The sequence below is a fragment of the Strix aluco genome, chromosome 15 (assembly GCF_031877795.1).
Source record: "Strix aluco isolate bStrAlu1 chromosome 15, bStrAlu1.hap1, whole genome shotgun sequence".
Classification (NCBI taxonomy): Eukaryota; Metazoa; Chordata; class Aves; order Strigiformes; family Strigidae; genus Strix; species Strix aluco.
Genome location: NC_133945.1, coordinates 9,890,298 through 9,911,366, shown reverse-complemented (window position 1 = coordinate 9,911,366; position 21,069 = coordinate 9,890,298). Strand labels below are relative to the sequence as shown.

At 43.8% G+C, this 21,069-nt stretch overlaps 1 protein-coding gene across 3 annotated transcripts in view; it reads right to left on the bottom strand.

The window, feature by feature from the left end:
- TTYH3 (tweety family member 3) overlaps nucleotides 1-21,069 on the bottom strand; it is a 79,454-nt gene that overhangs the window by 6,666 nt on the left and 51,719 nt on the right. Inside the window, exons 6-14 of one of the 3 annotated variants that reach the window (XM_074840346.1) lie at nucleotides 20,591-20,663; nucleotides 20,171-20,246; nucleotides 12,401-12,456; nucleotides 11,065-11,157; nucleotides 10,852-10,944; nucleotides 9,924-10,060; nucleotides 7,747-7,923; nucleotides 6,735-6,810; nucleotides 4,510-4,611 (exon numbers count right to left, since the gene is read on the bottom strand). In XM_074840346.1, the coding sequence (XP_074696447.1) occupies nucleotides 4,531-4,611; nucleotides 6,735-6,810; nucleotides 7,747-7,923; nucleotides 9,924-10,060; nucleotides 10,852-10,944; nucleotides 11,065-11,157; nucleotides 12,401-12,456; nucleotides 20,171-20,246; nucleotides 20,591-20,663 (862 nt within the window). In that variant the 3' untranslated portion in view covers nucleotides 4,510-4,530. The remainder of the gene's footprint in view (nucleotides 1-4,509; nucleotides 4,612-6,734; nucleotides 6,811-7,746; nucleotides 7,924-9,923; nucleotides 10,061-10,851; nucleotides 10,945-11,064; nucleotides 11,158-12,400; nucleotides 12,457-20,170; nucleotides 20,247-20,590; nucleotides 20,664-21,069) is intronic. The other 2 variants (XM_074840347.1, XM_074840348.1) reach the window with 2 other exon arrangements.

Here is a 21,069-nt window from a genome sequence, read left to right as displayed (position 1 = left end):
AATGTGTTCAATGCCTTCATCATGACCATGTTACTGCTTCTGGGGTTCTGCTACCATGATACTAAAAACCAAGCAACGAGGACAGACATTTTATTTCTCTCTTTATACCAGCTGGAGCTTGAATAATTCTATAATACCCACTTCTTACTTCCCAAGAGTGCTCTTCAGCATACTGACTTTTTATCACCTTTAAAACTGAACCACATAAAATAGCCGGTTAAACTGGCAAAGAGACAACTGAAAGGCAGTTCCACATCGGGAGGTATGATTTATCTTGCCCACTGGGAAAGAACATTATGAGGCATCTTTAGGCTCTCAAAAGCTCAGCTGTCCAAAGCTGTTTTCAGAGAATTAACAGTATTTTATCAGTTTTCCTTTAAAGACTGACCCAGGCTGAACAGCTGCATAATAGAAGAGGGAATCTGCTCCTTTGGCAGTGCTGACCCCATCGGCACAAGATGAAGACACCTGTGGCTTATTTGCACACTCATCTTTCAGTGTCTTCCATAATTGGAAAACTTTCTGCAGAACATGGATCTTAATATAAAACTCTGGCCCAGAAATGGCATCTATATTTAGAAGACAAAGGGTACATCTGTTCTTTCTCTTTTTAAGATGTATTTTTTGTGAGAAGGAAAAAGGTAGAAAATACCAAGCTGAGCCAGTTTAAGGACTATATGCTGTACAGTTTATTAAATGTGATTACTGTTTCAGAAATAAAGTTTAGGGCATTATTAAAACATGTATGACTAACCCAACAGGCTCAGAGAGGCTTAGAAGTCCAAGAACTTTCTCATAGAGTAAGTAGGGCATGTTTCAGGTAGTGCAATGCTGAAATTACCAGCCAAACATCATGCTAAGAAGAGGGTCTTAGAAGGAAAAATGCATTTGATTGCTCATTTTCCATTTATATTCTGTATGGTGACATGTGATAGGAGATGAGTATGAACAGAGAACTTCCAGGTGCTAAGGTTTTGTAAGAAGTATTTAGAAAAAAATCTCAGATCACGAAAGGTTATTGTGCATCTTCCTGGACAAGTCATATAGGTTCAGCACACAACATGCAACATGGACTTTCTTTAGAGCATTAAAATCAAGAAGGGCCACTTGATGAACTGCATTTCAAGGATGTACAAAGTACGCCCATCATGGAGGGAGAAGTCAAAAAGAATTCACTCCTTTCTCCACCAAGAGAACACCCCACAGTTGTTTAAGTGTCACTAAAACAAAGTAATCAGGAACATGAGATTTGGACAGTCAAGCAGAGAGCATTTTACATTCAAACCTACCTGCAATCCACCACAAGGAACAAATCAAGACTCAGAGTAGTCAGAGTTAGGGCTGATGTTCTCTCCTTAACTCAGGATTTTTGTGCCTTTGCGCCTTTTCCCATTACAGTTTGAACCACTTACTCCTTCTGTTAAAGCGTATTTTTGACCATGATGTAAGTATGATTGAAACCTGAAAGTAGAGAGCTAACACTTCACTGTGCACCTCTCATAACCAGCACAGCTCTATCAGTGTGCGCCAGATCTTCCGTCAGCACATCAGCCTCCGTGTCCCAACACGCTTCGCTCCACATGCTGGTGACAGCAGTCCCTCATTCAAGTCCTTCAGTGCATCCTCTGCCAGGAAGCAGAGGAAAGATGCTGTGGAATACACAGATCCCAACATCTGGACAGGCCAGCAGATGAAGATGTATCAGCAGACACTTGCCAGTCACACAGGTATGAAACCAAACTATATTATACATAGTGAAAATAACTAAGTCTTTAGCTCCTTTAAGAAGTAATTCTAAAGACTTAAAGCCTGAGCACAATTCGGAGCTAAGGAGGTCTGGGACTCTGAGGAAGCCTGGATACAGTGCCTGACACAGCTATAAGGTATACAGTTGCATTTAGTTTCCTTTAAAGAGGAGCTTTCATAGAAGGTTAAAGAACATGCACAATGCAGTCACTCTTCCAGTACTCTCGCTGGAAGTACCCATGTGCCTATACACCCTTTCAAAAACAGCATGGAGGACAAGTTTCAACCCATATCTTCACCATACTGTCAGCTACACTAAAAAGAGTACCTAAAAGACTTCTTGTTACCATTTCTCCCGGTGGCTTGTGCTATTCAACACAGCACACCTCTCAGTCACTTACCAGTCAGCTAGGACAAATACAGCTAATTGCACACAAGTTTACTTTTGTATTTCTCCAAAGAGAAAAGTCTCTCCTTCATATTCAGCCTTGTTGAGGGTATAAACTTTCATAGTTACAGTTTGCCAGCACATGCTAGCTAGGTGCTTAACACGTATAGCCTGTGTACAAAGTAATCATTGGTTGCAAATAAAAAAATAAGTTAATGGGAATAATCAGTTAATTTTAGAGACCATAAATTCTACCAACTCCTGTGAACTGTGCAGACCGTGAGTACTTCACAGATAACTGAGCTATGCTGGAAGATCACTTACCATATGAAACTATGACTTAAGTATAAACCATTTACTATTTGTGGTTAAAAAACCCACATGTATCTCTCTTCAGTTACCTTGACTTTTATTTCCTGCCAGAACTATTCAGGTAATCCAATAAAGACCAAAGCTTCTGGATTCAAGTTCTTAAAGGCTGATCCACCTCTCAAATAGCTAGAGCACAGTAAACACACAGGGTTTCGTATCACTATGTATGGGAGGTACAAGATGCAGGGAAACAGCCAATTCCAGCCAGTGGGTTCTGAATTCAAAGGGACTTAAGTTTTCCAAGTCAAAAGAACAGAGCTTCTGTTTGTTTTGTTTGTTTTTAAAGTCTTGGAAAGAATGCAATGCCTTTTTCTTAGCCCTGAAGACAGCCACATTAAACTCTGGGTGTGACCTTAGATAAACAGAAGACAGTGCAGACTGGGATCAGGTCATGTTTCAGCCCAGAGGAGATTTCAAGTCCAGAATGAAGATACTACATTTTCCCCCCCACAAGCAGTATTTTACTTCAGGGAATAGACCCATCTAACATTGCTACAATACCACCTGCAGGAACCAAAAAGCAGAAAAACCACCATAAACCGACGCCCAAGAGCAGTCTTTGCAAGGCGTAAGACCGAAGAAAGTTGTGACCCTTTCAAGGGTGCTTCACCATGCTTCAAGACAAGTTTGTTTGTGTTCATGCACTATGGCAGAGGGCATCAAGACACCCGATTCAGACAGCACCCTTCCCAGCATGTCACAAGGCAGGCAGACAAACGGCAAGAGGCAGCAAGAAGGCAGACCAAGCAGCAACATGACAGAAAGGAATCCAAGGCAAGGCTGACAAAAGTCCCTCAAGAACAGCAGAAAAGGAAGAACAGCAGCTTTATGGACATGTATTTCTGGGAACAGAATGCAAGACATGGGTCACTGACTGCAGGAGCCAAAAGCAACGGGCCCTCTGTTCCAACTGGAGCCAACACCTTCCAGTTACTGTGTGACTGTAGCTCCCTTGAAGGAGCACTGTCCCTCACACCAGGTGAGTTGCCTGGTAGCTCTAACTATACCCTATACTCAACCAAGTTAAAAAACCACAAGGCATAATGCAGACCACCTACTCTTTCTGTAGGCATGTGGCTTGGTCATGGACCACTGCGAGGGAAGAAACACTGGCTATCTTGGAGAACATCAGCAACTACAGCCCATTAGGAATTCAGACAGTGAAATGGTACTAGGAGGGCCCTGTTCACAGAGCCTGTGGGACACAGATGGGATGGTTTGGACACAGACAGAACAAACAAAACAGTAAAAGGTTTTGAAACAGAATGAAACAGATCTTAGTGCTTATGTCTGGACTCTTAGGGAAGTATTTTAAAACTTGCTCCTTTCTGACTTTAATTGCAAGGCTAAAAGGAGAAGCTGCACAACAGGCAATGAAGTAACTCTTCAGGACAGGCCAGCATTACCAGCTAGGATCTTTCAACAAAGTAAAAATCCTACTGAGGAGTTAAAAGCTTGTGGCAGGTAAGTATCGGTGGTTTCGGGTACATGCTTTTATGACCAGTCAAGACAAACAGAACAGCAGTAGGGCTCAAGGGAAGCCAAAAGCTGAATTAAGACAACCAGTCCTGACTGAAAAGCTGCTAGATTGGTTCTCTTTACTTCTAGAAAACACCTTCTTGTGATGGGAGAACTATTCTGCATTTGGAGTGCAAGGTTAGTTCTACATTCGAGCAGCGCTCAGTACCAAGTGTTTAAGCTGTTCTCGAGTGTGGACTCTGAACTGAAGCTGCTGTGAATAAGCTTTTATGAGGCATGGGCACCTACAACCCTCACAATGTGCACCAGAAGCCTTTACAAGGTTGATACTGCTCCTTGAGTCTGCACCAGAGCAAAATCTAGGTTTTAATTTTAACCCTTGGCAGGAGGGAATGGGGTGGGAGGTGCAGAGGGAAGGAATGTGAAGAAATAAAAGGCACTGGCCTGGGATAAACAGTGCAGGGATGAAGGGAGTGGTTGGGAGTGGAGAAGGGGTTGAGCAAGAAGGACCTTTTTTCCAGTACCTGTTCCATTTGCGGGCGCTGTTACCAGTATGTCCGTGCACTGTCCGAGGGCTTAAGCTGCCAGCTCATATGGCTGCTACTGTCCATGGCAGCCAAATACAACTGTGATGACGCAAGAAAGAGAGAGAAAAAGAGAGTGCAGCCTCAACGTGCATGAAAAACACAGTGCAAGCAAGTGAAACGCTGTGGTGTGTGTCAGCGACAAGGTGGGCGCTACAACCCTAAAGGAATAGCCCTGTGGCAAGAAGGAGAAAACAGAAGGAATGAGAGAAGGGAAAAAAACAAACAAACAAACAAAAAGCCAGGAAAAGTAACGGACAAACAATGCAGCAGGATCATCACATCTTAGTTTTCACCATCTGTTTACAGAAAGCTAAATGGAATATATCTGCTCTGTCCACCCACTGGACATAATCTATTTGGATGGTTATCTCCCTCTCCTCCCTCCCAAAAAGAGGCAGGGACACGTGCACTGGTATTCCCTTTTCATCTCTCCACCCACAGATGATTTGCTATGATAGTTACAATTTTTTCTGCCTCAGTATAGTCTCTGCCACCTGCTATGGAGAGCTGTGAATACAAAAATCCCAGAAAAACCCCCTTCCCTGATGCCTGCCAATATGAGAGTAGACAGTATTTTTCTTCTCTCCACCACCCATCTACTATGTCCCTTCAGAAAACACATTTATCCTATAGCCTGTTCCTTGCCTCGTCTAGAGAGAAGCTTTCCTTGTTTATAGGTGCAGCATGTACTCTCCTCCTCCCCTGGCTCCTGCACTTCCCTATGTTGATGGCTGCCAAGTCAAGTTACTCTGAAAAAAATCTCATCTTTACCTACTCTCAGAAACCAGCCTAAGGCACCAGGACTCAGATCCCCCTTCAAGGTATTAACGCAAACAGCTGCTGAAGAACCAGGGAACTTCTTGCATAACTAAGGCCCCTGCGGAAAGGAGTCTGCTTTCTCTGAAGCAGAAGAGCTGCAGGGCAAGGGGAAGCAGGACCTTAGTCTACAGACACTGAATGAACATGTCTTGGCAGTACCAGAGGGACAGTGTCCTTCTTACAACAGGAAACGCCAGTGGTAAAGCATGTGCCACACTGTACTGTGTGCAGCACATCAGCTCTTCTCCCGAGGACCATCTCGTTGCTGAGAGCAGATAATGCTACCAGAGCTTGTGATCAGAGTACCACCAGGGATCAGGAAAAGCTCTTTGTGAAGGTTGGAAGAGGTCTGGCCAAGTATAGAGACAAGGATCAACTCTCTACTTTTCCACTTTCTCTACAGCAAGATGAACTGGTCCTTTTAAAGTGAAAGCATGAATGTGATGTCCTCTTTTCCACCACAATTCCTACTCTTTCATCCTCCGACCTCCTCTCCCTCCCCTTCCCATGAATTTGAGCCATGCACCACAGTGTGTATTTTCTTTACCTATACCTGAAGACTGGTTGATTATTAAGCATGCTACTACTCATCCTCTGTAATCACACCACCAAGTTAGTGAGCACTGCGATGGCATGTTCTCCAAGTTCTGGTGTAAATAAGCTTACAGGATCCCGTGAAGGAGGGCAAGATTCACCTAGTTCTTACACAGACATGAAGGAAAGCCCATGTTTTATCCAGCATACAGAAATGGCTATCAGGCTGCTCCAAATACCAAAACCTTCCATGAAAGTTGTTTTTTTTCCTCCATAGGAAATTAAATACAAAAATAGATTCTAAAGAAAGTAAAACAGTTGTGAAAGAAAGATTTAAAGAAAAAAATCTCAACAAAAAAAAAATACAGGTTTCATCCTACCATCTCTTTAGGGCAGATTAAGGAGAGAGGTTCAGCAGTAACTCTGAATTTACTGTTTTAACAAGTTTCTTTTTAAACTTGAGGAACCAGTGCCACAGATAGCAAGTACACTGCATGCAAGTGAATCATCCTGCTGAAGTCACCCACCAAGATACTCATGCACTTCAGTGGTGGCAGGACTGGGCCCATAGAATTACCAGTGTTAACAGATTGAGATTTGTTCTTTTTACGTGCAATGTGCAAAGTAGCATAGCAGGGTTTTATTCTCCATGGCAGGTGAGACATGGCTTGTCTATTCAAATTGCTGCCATTTATGGGCCAGATCCTGTGTTTGGCTGCAGAGTCAGCTCCCTTGAGAGTATACAGGAGTGGTAAACTTGTATTCCCCAAAGTTGCTGAAGCAGAGAGGAGCAGTAAAGAGAGACTTACTGAGGGAGGTGGGGACTCCCGGCCAATGAGCGGGGTATTCTCGCAACGGGGGTTCTGGAAATTTGCATTCTGGCTCCTAGGAAAGGAAGACACACATGGTAACAGGGGATACGTGCCATGCTTCTCTGGGGAAGGTCTCTGATGGTGACATGGGACAGACCATATGCACCCCCAGAACTACCATATCAGGTCACTCTCCCTCAAAGCTTTTCTTACAGGCCAGGTGGATCCCCCTTTTTAAGACAAGGACACAAAACTAGCATTATTTTCCTCAGACTGAGCACTATCTTTACACTCTTACTCAGAAGGGCCTGCACTGAATCATGTCAAGTGATTTAAAAATAGGTCTGTGTGAAAATCTGCCTCCCTGCAGTGTCTGAACTGCCAAGCTGCAGCAATGGAGATAAAATGAGGACAAAGTCTAAGGGGAAGAACAAAATGATGTGCCAGCCCGAAAAAGACAGGTCCTGAAGGTAGTCCAAGTGTGATCAGGGTTAGGCACTTCTGGAGAAAGCTCTTAAGATCCCACCTGGACTAGGTAGCTCTGGACTGTAACAGATCTCAGAGCTGACTGCAAATGTTGTGGAAGGACAGAGCCTGCAGGTTTTGTCTTGGCTCTCAGTCTCTCAGGAGACTTAAAATCTTCTGTCAAGACTGCTCTGTCTGAAGAATTATGTCTTCTGGTGATCAGAATCATTGTGTAATAAGGAGCCCAGACAATACTTTCCTACTTCTTTTCTCTAGACAGATTTCTAAATCCTGCAGGACAAAGCTGTTCACATTTTGGAGCATGCTGTCTAACACAAGTCTTTCTACTGCAGCACTTTTAAGCTATTCCTTTCTCCCACAGTAGATGCTCATCAGAAAACATGCCTTTTGACACTTTGGACAAAATCCTTCACCACTTTCTACTGCTTGGTGGAAAGTGCCTCACAGCACTTCAGTGACAACAGAAACCAGAGTGAGGCAACCTGGACGAGCCGCAATACAGCCTTCTTGTCGGGATACTCACATGTACTCTGTGACAGGAGCATTGCTGACTGTGTGTGCTGCTGCTGGAATGCTGGTCTCACTGCCATAACTACTCCCACAGCTATAGAGGCTGGGCATGTGCACTCTGTAAAGATTATCGTGTGTTTGTCTACTCCCTTGAGCAGCTGATTCTTCTTCCCCATCATCATCTGAGCTTCTGCAAGAAGGAGAAAAAGTTCCTCCTAGAACCCTACAATTACCCCACATGTGGGGTTTGCAGGAAACCATGGTAATCCTAGGAACCTCCCAACAATCTTCCACACCTCCACATTTATACCCATTTGGGATGCCTCAGGGTGGCAGTGTCAAACACAGCCTACACCACAGTGACTCAGACCTCCCACAGATACCATCTGGACTTTTACACTGCGTGGTCCCCTACAGCCTCCCTACGGTCTTCTCTCGGCGCTTGGCAGACAGCACAGTTCTGCAACTGCCCAGTCACACAAACAAAGGATGGACACACATCCTGAAATACACAGCACTCAAAAAAAAAAAAAAAAAAAAAGAGGCAGTGGGGATTTAGTGCCATGCACCCCACAGAAAGCATCCTTCAGCAGTGCAATCTGTGTCTTTCCATTTCTTGTAGCCATGTACAAAGAGCTCTTAAGGATAAGTCTCTGTAGACTTCTCTGAACTCCCATTCTGGTTACAAAGGGATTGCCGGTTGCTTCAGCATCTAGCAAAATCTCAGAAGTCTTTACAGAGACTAAGTTGCAACATTTGTGTCTAAAGGTTTTATTCTCTCAAAAATGCCAGGATTTTAAATCAATTTTGATGCAGAGCAGAGCTGTTTGCCAGCTGGTTCCTTCCCTCCTTCCCATAGTATTCTCTTGTCCCTCTCATATAATATACACTGCTATTTTATCTCCCTAATCATGGGATGAAGCACCAAGGTTTGAAATATATTTTAGCGACGCTTGACAAAGCTAGTAAAAAGTTCTACAGGAAGCACTTTGTTGCTGGGGGAGACAGCATAGACATCACTAGAACATCCCAAACATCACCTGCAGCTTCTGTACCACGAGGTGGCACTGAAGATTTATTCAGGGAATTGCAGCCTGACTAGCCTCTTACAGGCAGTAAGTATGACATCCTCCACCTCCCGGAGGGAGACAGAGGAAGAAATGGTGCTCCGGGGAATGCAAGAAGGAATCCTTCAGTTCACAGCAGCAGCCTGCGCCTGCTGGGGTTGGCAGGGCAGGCAGCAGCCCACATGGGAGGCAGCACAAGAGATACCACTGTGTAAACCTTTCTCCTTCAAACGGGCAGACTACCATTCTCTTCTTGATAATGTCTCTGCAGCTGCACGTGGAAGAGATAAGGAAACCAGCCATTTTCTTAAGTGCTATTCTGACGCATTTCCCAAGGCTTTCTCTGTGGGCACTGCAGGCCTGGCGGGCTCTGGCTTCCTGCTATTGTTCAGGATGTTCCATTTTACTTTGAACCTTGAGCCCAGGCTTAGACCACAGATGAGAATTTGCTGCACAGACTACTGCTCTTCTGCAAGAACAGAAAACTCAAAGCTATTTTAATAGCTGCAGGTGGTGCAGCAGCCAGTCAATGAAGTGAAAGTTTGCTCAAGACTTAGTGATCAGCCTGGTTACCATCAATAATACTAGTTCCAAACAACTCTGCTGTTAGATGACTCCCACTAATTTGCAAGTACCTTATCTGCCCATGCTATTGCCAACAAGACAGTTCCCAGTTTTTCTCAGCTATGCAAGTCAGTCACCCCAGTGTGAGCAAAGGCGAGTGTAAACAGCATCCCAATCCAATTCTCTTCTCCACACTAGAACAAATGCCTCAAAGCAATGCAAGAGAATAGGTATTTTACAGAGATGGCACATAGTTCAAGCATTACCTCTCTCTACAGCTATAATGATTCATCTCTGACTTGACTCATACTCCTACAGTGTACTGAGTACTCTGCACACATAGTATTCCAGTGCAATAAGGTTCAGATGTAAATATTAACCACAGCCAGAGCAAAAGCCAACAGTTTTTTTTCTGTTGGGCCTGTGCTTATAAAGCCTCATCCCTCACTCCTGGGATCATATGGGAAAGAGCTCCATATGCTCATGGGCACAAATCCAATAGCCAGTCTTCCTTAGGGAAGAGCTCCACAATGCTACAGGATCTAAACCCTCTCTATACCTCTTCTGCTGCCAAGTGTGTGGGACGCTGCACACAATGGAACTGAACATGAGGGCTGTGACAAAGGAGAAGAGAACCAGGTAGATGAGGCCTTCCACTCCATCATAGCAAAAGCCCGTCAAAGCCTGGACGTAATCCTGGAGAGAGAAATGAGCAGAGTTTCCTGATCACTATAGAGTTAACATTGAGCTCTAGTTCAAAAGCCCTTCCCCTGGACTACATTCTCTGAAACAAGTGAAGGGATCATAGTTCCTTTTCCAGAGCAATTTCTACTTTAATTTCAGGGACCCCAGGTGTTTTTCATAACTGATCTACTTTAATTTCAGGGACCTCAGGTGTTTTTCATAACTGATCTAACCCTTATTTTCCCTCACAAAGCCCAGCTCAGATTTAGACATGGAAATATTTTCAATCCCACACAATAAGACTGGGGGCAGGGGGGGAAGAAAAAGCCAAGGCAAACTTATCCACCCAACTTAAGATACCACATTTTTCATTAAGCTTCTCAGGTCCCTTGCTATGTCCCATTTCCCAAAACCACAAGCATGGATTATCTGTTTCTCTGCCTTCAGAAACGCAGCTAGGGCAACAGTTAGGCCATGCGATACTGCAGCTATAAGGCATTCCATTCCATGGGAAAGGCAACAAGTTGTGTGCCATAGAAAAAAAACCTGAAGGCGCCTGAAACCTTAGGGCTGCAGTTTATAGATGTATAAAGGCATGTTATCTAGTTTTCTGTGTTGATCTTTAAACAGAAAGCTAACTTGGTCCAAATTCCCATTCTTCTTTCTGCTGGAGTCAATTGGTAAAAGCTGTTGTAAGCTGTTTTGGCACACCAGAGATTTGAAACTCCAAAATAATCAGTACACTACAGGCTCTACACCCACTTTGTTCTTTCTTAGCTCAAGCCCAGTTACCTAGTACTCACCAAATGCAGACTCCGACAGTCTACTAAAGCTGTCAGTTGCTGCAAGTTGATCTCTGTTGAATTTAAAACCTCCTGGATCCGAGTAAGATACTCCTGTAAGCAACAAGCTAGCGATTACTGCAAGGAAATGGCTTAGCTGGAGCCGATCTTGGGCTTTGTACAAGGGTAAGGGAAGCCAGAAAGCACAGGAAGAGCAAACTTGAGGAGAGTTACCTTGGAGGTGGGGTGCTCTCTGCTTGCTGACCTCATGAGTTCCGTAACATCATCCTGCATTTCTACCAGAGCCTTGTGACTTCCTGACAGCTTCTGCTCAATACAAAACATTGCATGTTTCAGCAGTTCAGGCCACATGCACCAACATGCATCCTGGGAAAAGACTTAAATTCTACTTCCCAAATATTGAAGCATCATCTGTATGAATGGTACAAGTTAAAGGGTGTCTCAACTGACATGGGCACAGCTGCAATAGGGTTAAGTTTGACTTTTACAAATCTGGAAGAAGTACAAACAGAAAGAAGAGGGGAAGGGAAGAACCAAAATAAAAAATAACCAACACACATACACAAAAACCATACACACAGCTGGGGTCGGCTCCAAGGACAGAGGGGAAGAAAAGATACAAAGCACTCTTGTTCTCACCACAAAGCACAGCTGGATTTTCCTAGTAAATCAGAACGCTGAGAAAGACTTAATGTTGACACTAGATGTTGTTTGTATTAGGGTGCAGCCTTTACATCCCATTAAAGCATCCATGGGAATTTCACATGTAATAGCATGTCAGAGACTGTACTGAGCAACCAGAAATGCAACAGATGGCAACGGTGCATCATACCACAGCTTGAAGTGTTCCTACCCCACCCTTTAAAACAGAGGAAGACAAGACTTAAAAAATCCTAAATATAAATGGTGAAGCAGCTGGTGTCTGCCAAACAGTGGGTGGTGTGGGTTCATTCTGGTCTCTGATACATAAGACAAAGTTTGGGATGGGCCCAGGTGCTGTTCTTCAGCCCCCGCACAAAAGAATAATGACTCACATTTATACTTCAGGATACAAACCCTTCAACATCCAAGGGATTTAAGAGGCATATGTGAGAATCACTCCCTCACCCACAGAAGTGGCTGCATTTTGGGAGTGAAGCGTTGCCACTGTTTAACCAAAAAGAACCTGCAAGAAGAGATTCAAAGCAGGAAGCATGTAGCTTCCCACCCTGGCATTAATTGTGGGTGCTCTGTCTCCACGCTGCTGCTCTTAGAAGAGTGCCATGTAAACAGAGGTACCACAAACATCGCCATGGTCCTCATCACATCACACATGGGCCCTTCTAAGGGGGCATCCTGAAGCTATGCAGGTAGTGACAAAGTTAGAAAAAACTGCTCACTAAACCACAGTGCCACCTCTTGCACAGCTGGAAAGTAGCTTTACCAACAGATGGAGTGCTCCCTAAAGCCAACACCTTGCGACTTGCTGCATGCTGGCATCAAAAGCACTTAACCTATACCTTGCAGGATGCTGAGAAGGGGTGAAGGGAGCTAGGATGCTTACACTCACCTGCTGGAAAGGGTTGGGGTATCCAGCACTGCAGGTAATGTAATAGCGGAGAGTATCTACAAAGACAAAAGAAAAGAAAGTCACGCTAGATACATTGTTCCAGCTTTGCAACGTTTTACAACTGCCACAAGGGAGGTGTTAAGTTCTGAGAGCAATACACAAAATGAAAATGCAATATAAATGGAATCACTTCCCTCTCTCCATGTAGGATTACAGTGCACGGATGGCACTAGAGAAAGGGATGTAAGCTGTCTTTGGGGAGAGAAGATAGATTCGTATTCTGGTTTGGTTTTTTTTGTTTGTTTTTTCAACAGTGAAAGGCAATGAGGCTGCCACATTACAGATGAAACATCCAAAAAAGTTTTATTCAGAAGTCAGCACTATCCACTGTATAAACATAAGACAAAACCTCAGTCTAGGATAAATACAACTGTATGTTTAATTTCTGCAACTTCCAAGTGTCAGAATACATTCTAAAGTCACTGAAAGCAACCACAGGCTACTGCCTAGGGCACACAGCAAAAAGACAACTCAACTTTCAGCCAATTCACCAGTTAGGTTACCACACAGCCACAAAATACTAGCACAGGAGAAGCAGTAGCGGTGATATAAATACAGGCTGCTATCAAAAATACCTGTGGAAGCACACTGTTGGGCCAAAGGAGGTGCATACACACATCCCTGTGCTACTACACAATGCTGAATATACCACTTCTTAAGTGTACAAGTTCAAGCATTCAAAATGAAAAAGGGGAAGAAGAAAAAAAAAAAGGACATCTCCACAACTGGGGATTCTTCTGTCATGTTCAAGGAGAGACTGGTTTTAGGCAGTGTTCTGTAGAATAACATAAGAAAGTCCTCCTAATCCAAGAAAATCATAGCTTTCAGTAATGACATTTCCTAAAAATGGTATCACTTGGAAAGCAAGGAAATGGATGGAAGACAACAAGTTCTTGTCTTTCTGACATGTGTTAGAGAAGAACAAGTAAATAGTAATCTGTTTCTGATGGATGTCACTTGCACACAATTAGATTTTAATTAAAAGTCTTTAATTAGTCTTTAACTAAAAGGGTGTAAGTCATTTGTTTTGCAACTTGATGTACGAAAGAAAGGTATTTGCAGTATTGACTCAATACTGCAGACTTAATCAGGAAAGAAAGCTCTTACCATATATTAGGATAACAGCAACATGTTATCTGTTCAAGGGACCTCAGATCATTTGCTGGTAGCATCCCAGGAGTTAGCCCTAGTACCGAGTAGCTCTACCAATAATGAGAGTACAGTGTAGACGTATTTGTAAACTTCCAGATAAGACTGTTATGGTGCTCTGCTAGCAGCATCATTTATTTACAGGCTTGAAGACACAGTTCTATTTCTCCTCATTCAGATGTGTATGAAGCCAGCCTGGTGCCCTCATGAGCCCTCCATAATACTACACCAACTGCTAGCACGCACAAGTTACAAATATCAGGCATTCCCCTGCCATTCTCAATAATGCTATCGAGGGAGAGAGCTCTGAAAGACTTGATCATCCAAATATCTTTAGATTATTTTTCAAACATTTACAGTTTCTCTTCAGATGAATGGGAGCACGCCAGCTCAGCAAAATCAAGGGTGACATTGGCTTGGCAAAGACTACAAAAGCCCCAAAACACACATACAATCTGCATTTCCCCCCCTCCACTAGCATCCTTTTCTCCATTCTTTTTAATCTTCTGTCCATGATTTTCAGTAATGCATATTCCAGGCTGCAAAGCCACTCTAATCAGTCCCAACTCAGAAATCAGTAAAAAGCACAACCACAAACGAGCAGAGCTGTGAAGAAAGCAGACCTGACTGTACCCTGACTCTGCCACGCTTCCCATAAATATTGAATGCACCTTTCGGCAAGCCAACACACTGGAGACCAAGCGCTACAACACAGACTGTCAGCTCCTGCACACTGGCAACGCAACCTGACAGTTGTTATTTATAATTCATTAGCCTACTTTGGGGCAGCTTCTGCCAGCTGCTCCATCTCCCTCCCACCGACACTTTCTCTGGGATGACTTACATCTCCCCAGCCAAGCCTCTAAAGAGCAATTAGCAAAATCTGGGCAGATAGGAGGGCAGCAAGAACTGCTTTGTGTGCCTCACTTGGGGCAGACCACACCAACGACTGTCCACAACTACTGAGCCAAGGAGAGGACTGCTCCTTCCAGGCTCATAAATCACACTCAATAGCTATGGAAAAAATGGATTAAAATGCACCTGTGCTGACAGAACAGCATAGTAACAGCGATCCACAGCATCACACATGGTGACCTAAAGGAGCTGTGATCTTGTCACCTATTTATTTTAAACCAACAAACCATTCAAAGTTTCTCTTAGGCTCCCACAGTGGTATCAAGTTTACATCACCTTTATAAGTGCATTACATTGCGTGAGATGCTGCTCTAGAAATGTTTCTTGAGGGCTTTCTAGATCATCCCTGGTGGGAAGATTACAGATGAGAGTTCCTGATATCATCATAGTCTGCAGTTTGTAAGCCCAGGATAAAGATTGCTGGTTACAAGTGAAGCGAAAAGCAGTACAGTGAAGTAAGCGCTTCCCACGCTTCAACCTGGAAGGCAGGATCAACAAGGCAGGATCAACAAGGCCTCACTGTGGTAGCACTGGCTTTGCAACTGACAAGTGTGACACTCTGACATAAAATGCGCTTTCCAAAATGGCAAAGCCAGCAGGAGCAGCTTTTCCCTGCACTGAACCCAGCTGTGGTGCTTTAAAGCTAAAGCTACATTAGGCAGTGAAGCTGCCTTAAAGGGATCCTGTGCTGCAAAGCCTGCAAATTAAGAGGAGCATAACCCCTGCCTCCATACCACCAGGATGGGAAAGAAGAAAGAGCAGGAGGTACCTTCACCAGTTTTAAACCTGGTGGAGGTCTGTACAACACCATCTCTCACATTTCTGACCAGAAAACAGCTATACTAACCCATCATTTGCACTCTGCTAACAGCTCCAGGCAATTTCTTTCTATAATTATCTTTCCACTGCATTTTCCTCTCAAGGAAAATTGCTAAAGGTTGGATCCGATTTTTGAAGCCAGCCTTTAGGCAATCTAGTTTATAGGAGAAGGGTTCGGCGGGGTCACAGCTGCAGCTGCTTGTGCCTGCTGCTGCTAGCAGCAATCCTCCTGACCCACTCTCTTGGTGCACAGCCAGTGTGGGAGCAGAAGGCAAGGAAGGGAACTACCCAAAATGCTTTATTTTTGCAAAGTCTGTTTTTCCTAGAAAGGAAAGCAGAACTGCCTACTAAAGCAGCTTCAGCTGCTAGAACTACTTATTGCTTCTGCAACCATGGAGACTTACTATTCACTTCAAAGCCCAGCTGAAATGCAAAAATGGCATTATGCATCCGCCAAAAGGCAGCAAGAAGGTCTGTAGGGTAGAGCAGTCAGAAAAAAAAGATCCTAATTAGAAAAAAATCCCCATACCTAGAACAGCTTTCCCCAGCCCTCCTTCATCTCTACTTGAGCATTCTCTAAGCAGCTTGCATTTTACATACACACCCAGATGAGACTGTCTCTGTGGGTTCAATCATCAGAGTAAGATGAAGTATATCGCCTGTGATGTCAAAGGAAGACGACTCTTTTGGCCAGAGTTTCTTGCCCAGGTAACATGTTCTCTACCAGGAGTCTTGTTTCCCTAAGGCAACAGTCGATAGCAAAGGGAAGTATCTGCATAACATTTATAATTCTCTCATACATGCCACACTTGTGCTGGTGAAATCAGTCATCATGAGCCTTCAGCAAAGAGCTCATAGCCATCCCACATGCCCTCCACTCAAAGCTTTCTACTAAGGAGTCCAACAACACCATGCAGCAAAACACAGCTTCTCAACACCGACATCTGAGCAAGATTCTTGAGAGTGCTTCTTTGGGCAAACTCTTTTCTGCAGTGGCCGCTGAGTCCAAGTAATAACTGTGCAACCACCACATGCCCCACATGAGGTTTTGTCCTGACCTTACATCTAGAGAGTAAAGGAAGGTGGTGGTGGTGGTGTCAGCCCTTCAGTCCATTCAGCTCTGGGCTTCTAAGATGAGAGTGAATCGGTGAGAGGCCAATTAGAAGGCCGTGTGTGACAAGAATGCTTGCTGCTTATATCTGAGCAGCTAAGTTTCAGCATCCAGCCTGACCAGCTTGGTTGAACTGGAGGTAAAAGGCTCCATTATCCCTCCCCTGAGGTTTACAGTTCCTTTGGATGAAGTGAGTGTCTGTTCACTGTGCAGGTTTCTAGTAAGAGAATCTGGAGAAAGCTCTTCCTGTTGTTTAGACAGATTGTGCCTTTTTATTTAATTTTATGCAATAAGTCATCTGATAATAACATAATATCAATGGAAAAGAATGAGACCAGAAGACGGCCTCCTGCTTTGAAAATAAACATCTTGGCTGCACCAAGTCTTTCTACTAGCAGCAGGAGCCGATTATACAGCCACTGTTCAACTCCATTGGCTTTATCTCAATTAATGAATACTGAGAGTTAGGCACGTATATCAGCCTCTTCTGCAAAATTATTTAAGTCTCTCCTTCTCCAGGAAACCTGCATTAAGGCTCTTTGCCCCTCTCCACCCCCCAGCCCTTTTTTTAATGCAGCACATTTTATCTACAAAACAAGGACATCTCCTCTCCAGCTAAAAACATGACAACAATAATAATGCACTTAATCAGATTATTCTCAGCTCCATTAATTCTATTTTGATTTGCAAACAGCAATTAATACACAAACAGGAATATTAATATACTAGTCGGCCAGTATCCAACACAGTTATTTTTCTGTGAAAACTACTATAACCACCACCAACAAAAAAGCATTACAAATATGCAAATCTAGATGACTCAGTCCTAGTCTGAATGCCAGAGCATAGGGCTGGGAATATTACGACGCATTATATTTAAAAACAACTAAAAATACTGATTAAAGGGAAAAACTGACCCAGCACTACAAAGCTTCTAAAGATTATTTGTTAGTTCTTATTTCCTTCAAAATAGATGGCAGCACCTAGCTGAGTGTGGCATATACCAGCACTGGCCAAAAGCAGATACCTAGGCAAGACTGAAAACACGAGTGCCCTCTCAACCCAACTTCAGCTGAAGGGATTCCCAAGGTAAGTGTGATTCCTACATAAATTCCAACTCCCAATGGATTCTTCTTCCATGGACTACCTGAGCTCCTCCATCCAACTCACATTCTCTCTTAGTCACGTCTTTTCTGAACTGAAAAATTCATGGTGGGGTACACTGCAGTGAAACTAGCTGGAGCAACCTTAAAGTGCTTGTGTCTCAGCTGTCTCTACTGCTGTTAATGTCAGAGAGCATCATCCAAAGAGCACAGGCGGCAAACCAGAGAGTGTGAAGAGTCCATGCACTAGACCTAGGAGCCTTCAAACAAGGCATCTTCCTCTGAGAGGACAGCATCAATGCTGGCTCCCAGCTGCCTGCCCTGCCTCCTCCAGCTCATCATTCTCGTTGTGCATATAGCTCAACTGATCACAAAGCAGCTGCTACAATTTACAGCCAAGCATATTAAGGGATACCAACACTTATTTCAGACTTTTAGAGATGTTTCTAACGAGCTGTTATTTGGATTAAAGTGTTATTGAGCCGTGCCACACTGCAGTCCTTGTGTCGTGATTTTCTTTCCTGCTCAGGCACGCAGGACAGTCCCAACATCAGGGACCAAGAGCTATTTCCGTAGATTCCTGATCATAAACTATGACACAGCAGTGAAAATTCACATGGGAAGGCAGAACATTTGATCATCTCCCAACCAGCTGCCTAGTGTGATGGCAGGCTCAGAAGTTAGACTGATTTCCTTTTGAAAAAAGGAAAAGGCACTCACGAACTCTCAACGGCTGCCTAACAGCAGGGAGCTGACACACCAGCAACCCACGGAAGTGGCCACCCTTCCAACTCAAGCCTGTGACAACACCTGCTCTTCCTCCTCTTCAGCATTTCGCTTAGACCATTCACTGTTATTTATGGAGCCTTAACAACTGTGATAGCTGGCGGGGCTGCCAGAACAGAGCCTGATTTCACCCGGGGGAGTAGACTGTCCCTGCTGGGGAAGTAGGAGGGACAGAATGTCAGTCCTGCACTCACCGTTAGCCTCTAAATGAATGCTACTGATTAACGAAAAACTGCAGGAGCTAAGCAGACAAGGACAACTGAAATAGAGAAGCAGCACAAAAGGGGCATTTGTTCAGTTTCCCAGGGTCAATCTACTTGTTACCAAACATGCTCCAGAGCTGATTTGGGTTAGCAAATTATTACAGCACACAGCTGGCATTAGCATCAGGTATTTGCCCTTGGCCTTGCTGACCTGTTTGCCTCCTTGAACAACTGTGAGACTAGTTTGGTACCTGAAGCCACATCTTTGTCACCTTCACAGCCAGCCAAAAGAGGACTTTCATCTTGTGCGGTGTTAAAAACTCATTCTCTTCCCTTATTGCATTTCTTTGTTACAAATAGAGCTACCTGGTTCTATCCTCTCCTTCCCAGAAAATCAATAAGGCATTCCAAAAATAAGCTGTTGGGTGGTAGTATCAACCTGTACATACTCTTTTATAATACATTCTGCCTCCAGACATAAACATTTCTTATTGCTTCCAATCTCTGCATCTTCAGCCATAGCTACATACCTAATTCCCTATCAATTAGTTGCATGGCAAGAGGCAGCATTTGGCTAAGCACATGGCCATACGATACATCTTCTGTACACAAGACAAAGATTCTCCAATTCCAGAAAATAAGAACCAAGAAAAACAAGTGGTGGCTTCTTTTGCAAACCAGTGTCATTGCTTATCTGTGTTTTATCATACACAGAACCATATAGAGGAACTATCAGGGCAGAGACGGTAGGAGAAAAGAAAAGTTAGCTTTGTTACCTAAGCAGCAAACTTAGCCCTGAAAAGTACCTTTCCTTTTTAACACTCTGCTGGCAGGTGCCCAACTACATTTTTGTTAAGTCACAGTTCTGAAAGCCACTCTTCCCCCATGAGGTCCAAATTGGAGGCACCCCTCATCTCACCAACCACTTCAGTCTAAATTAAGAGCAACAAACCCGAAATCCATCAGTGCTTCAGCTGGATGCCACTCTGACACAGGCATATTGCTTTAAATGGAACAGGTTAAACAAAGCAGTCAAAATACTGCATTTATAATGGAAAGGGAAATTCATACTTCTCTTTGTGGCTGTTTCCATTCATTACCCTTTAAATTAGCTTTAAAGAGACTCCTATTTATAGCCACCATTAAGAGGAAAAAAAAATATATATATTTGTTGATAACGTATAAAAACAAGTATTCTAGATTCAGGAATACAGACCCAAAAGCCAGTTTTAAAAATGACAGCTCAGACTGTACACTGCTATTGCCACAGTTCTGTCACTTAGAGAGGAGAACAAGATTCAAGAGTGCTACATTCAAAGCAAAATAATCCAAGAACTTCTGTTGTTCTATCTTATCAGTTATTTCCACCTAAGGGCCAAGACAGAAGAAAGGTTCTGAAGGCGCTTCTGACAAAAAAAAAAAAAAGCATATATGTGCACTTCTGACTGGGGTATAAATGCTGCTTTGGGAAGAACATTGGTTTTCCAGAGCTCCACACACATATGCTTTTCCCCACTGTATGCAAGCTCCTCTGTTCCAAACACAGCCTTAAATTCTCAGCCACTGCTCCTGTGTGACAGCTGGAGCTGCAGTGCCCCGTTCCAAAGCCAGTCCCAGCACTTACCAGCACTAAGCACTGCATTCTCTTCAACCACTTTGGAGACATAAGCATCAGGGTTAATACAGAAGTCACTGGAGCCCTGCACAGATGCAAGACAAAAGGGAAAAGGAATATCAAAGAACACCAGTATCAAAGAGCAGTTGAGCCAGGTTAACGTCAGGGAACCCTCTACTATAGGGGTGCTTCAGACACTCAAGTCTCTCATAGTCATCCCCACTAGCACCGCTTTACACAACCACAGCAGTACTAGCTAGAGCACCACACCGTGAAGGAAAGAGGAGCTCTGTACTTTTCATAGATGCAAATTATTAGGACAGCTCCATAGAACAAGACACACTATAAAACAGGCACAGTGTAAAATTCATCTTGTGTCTGATAAACCTGCAGCAAAGGGTGTATGGGACTTGGATCAGAACCACTTACCACAGCGACAGCCACCTCCAGCCCCAAGGATCCCCAGCTGACAATCAGGGCAAACACCCCAAGCAAGCACACCCTGTGGGAGACAGACAGATGGCAGATGTAGCAGCTTTGATTCCAAGCAGATCCTTCCACAAGATGTATTATTTGGAGTCCAAAGCAGTTACCAAATCCAAGAAATTATCAACCACTGTATCTTCAGATAAACCACCCCATTTCACATGTTGTGGACAGTAGCAACCAGAGAAGTTTATGTCCAGCTGTTGGTTTCCACATTACCTGGCTCTGGGGCTGCAGGGGAAGGAAGAAGAGGGAGGAAGCAAAGTCTTACCCTGCTTCTAACAGGGAAGCCAAAGGCACAAAGACACAGGGGTGGCTGTAGGGAAGGCAGATTGGTAGATGGATGACTACAGTCCTATCATTTTCACTATTCCCACTCTGGACTTTACTTTCCAGGTCCAAAGACACTCAAAGAAAAATAT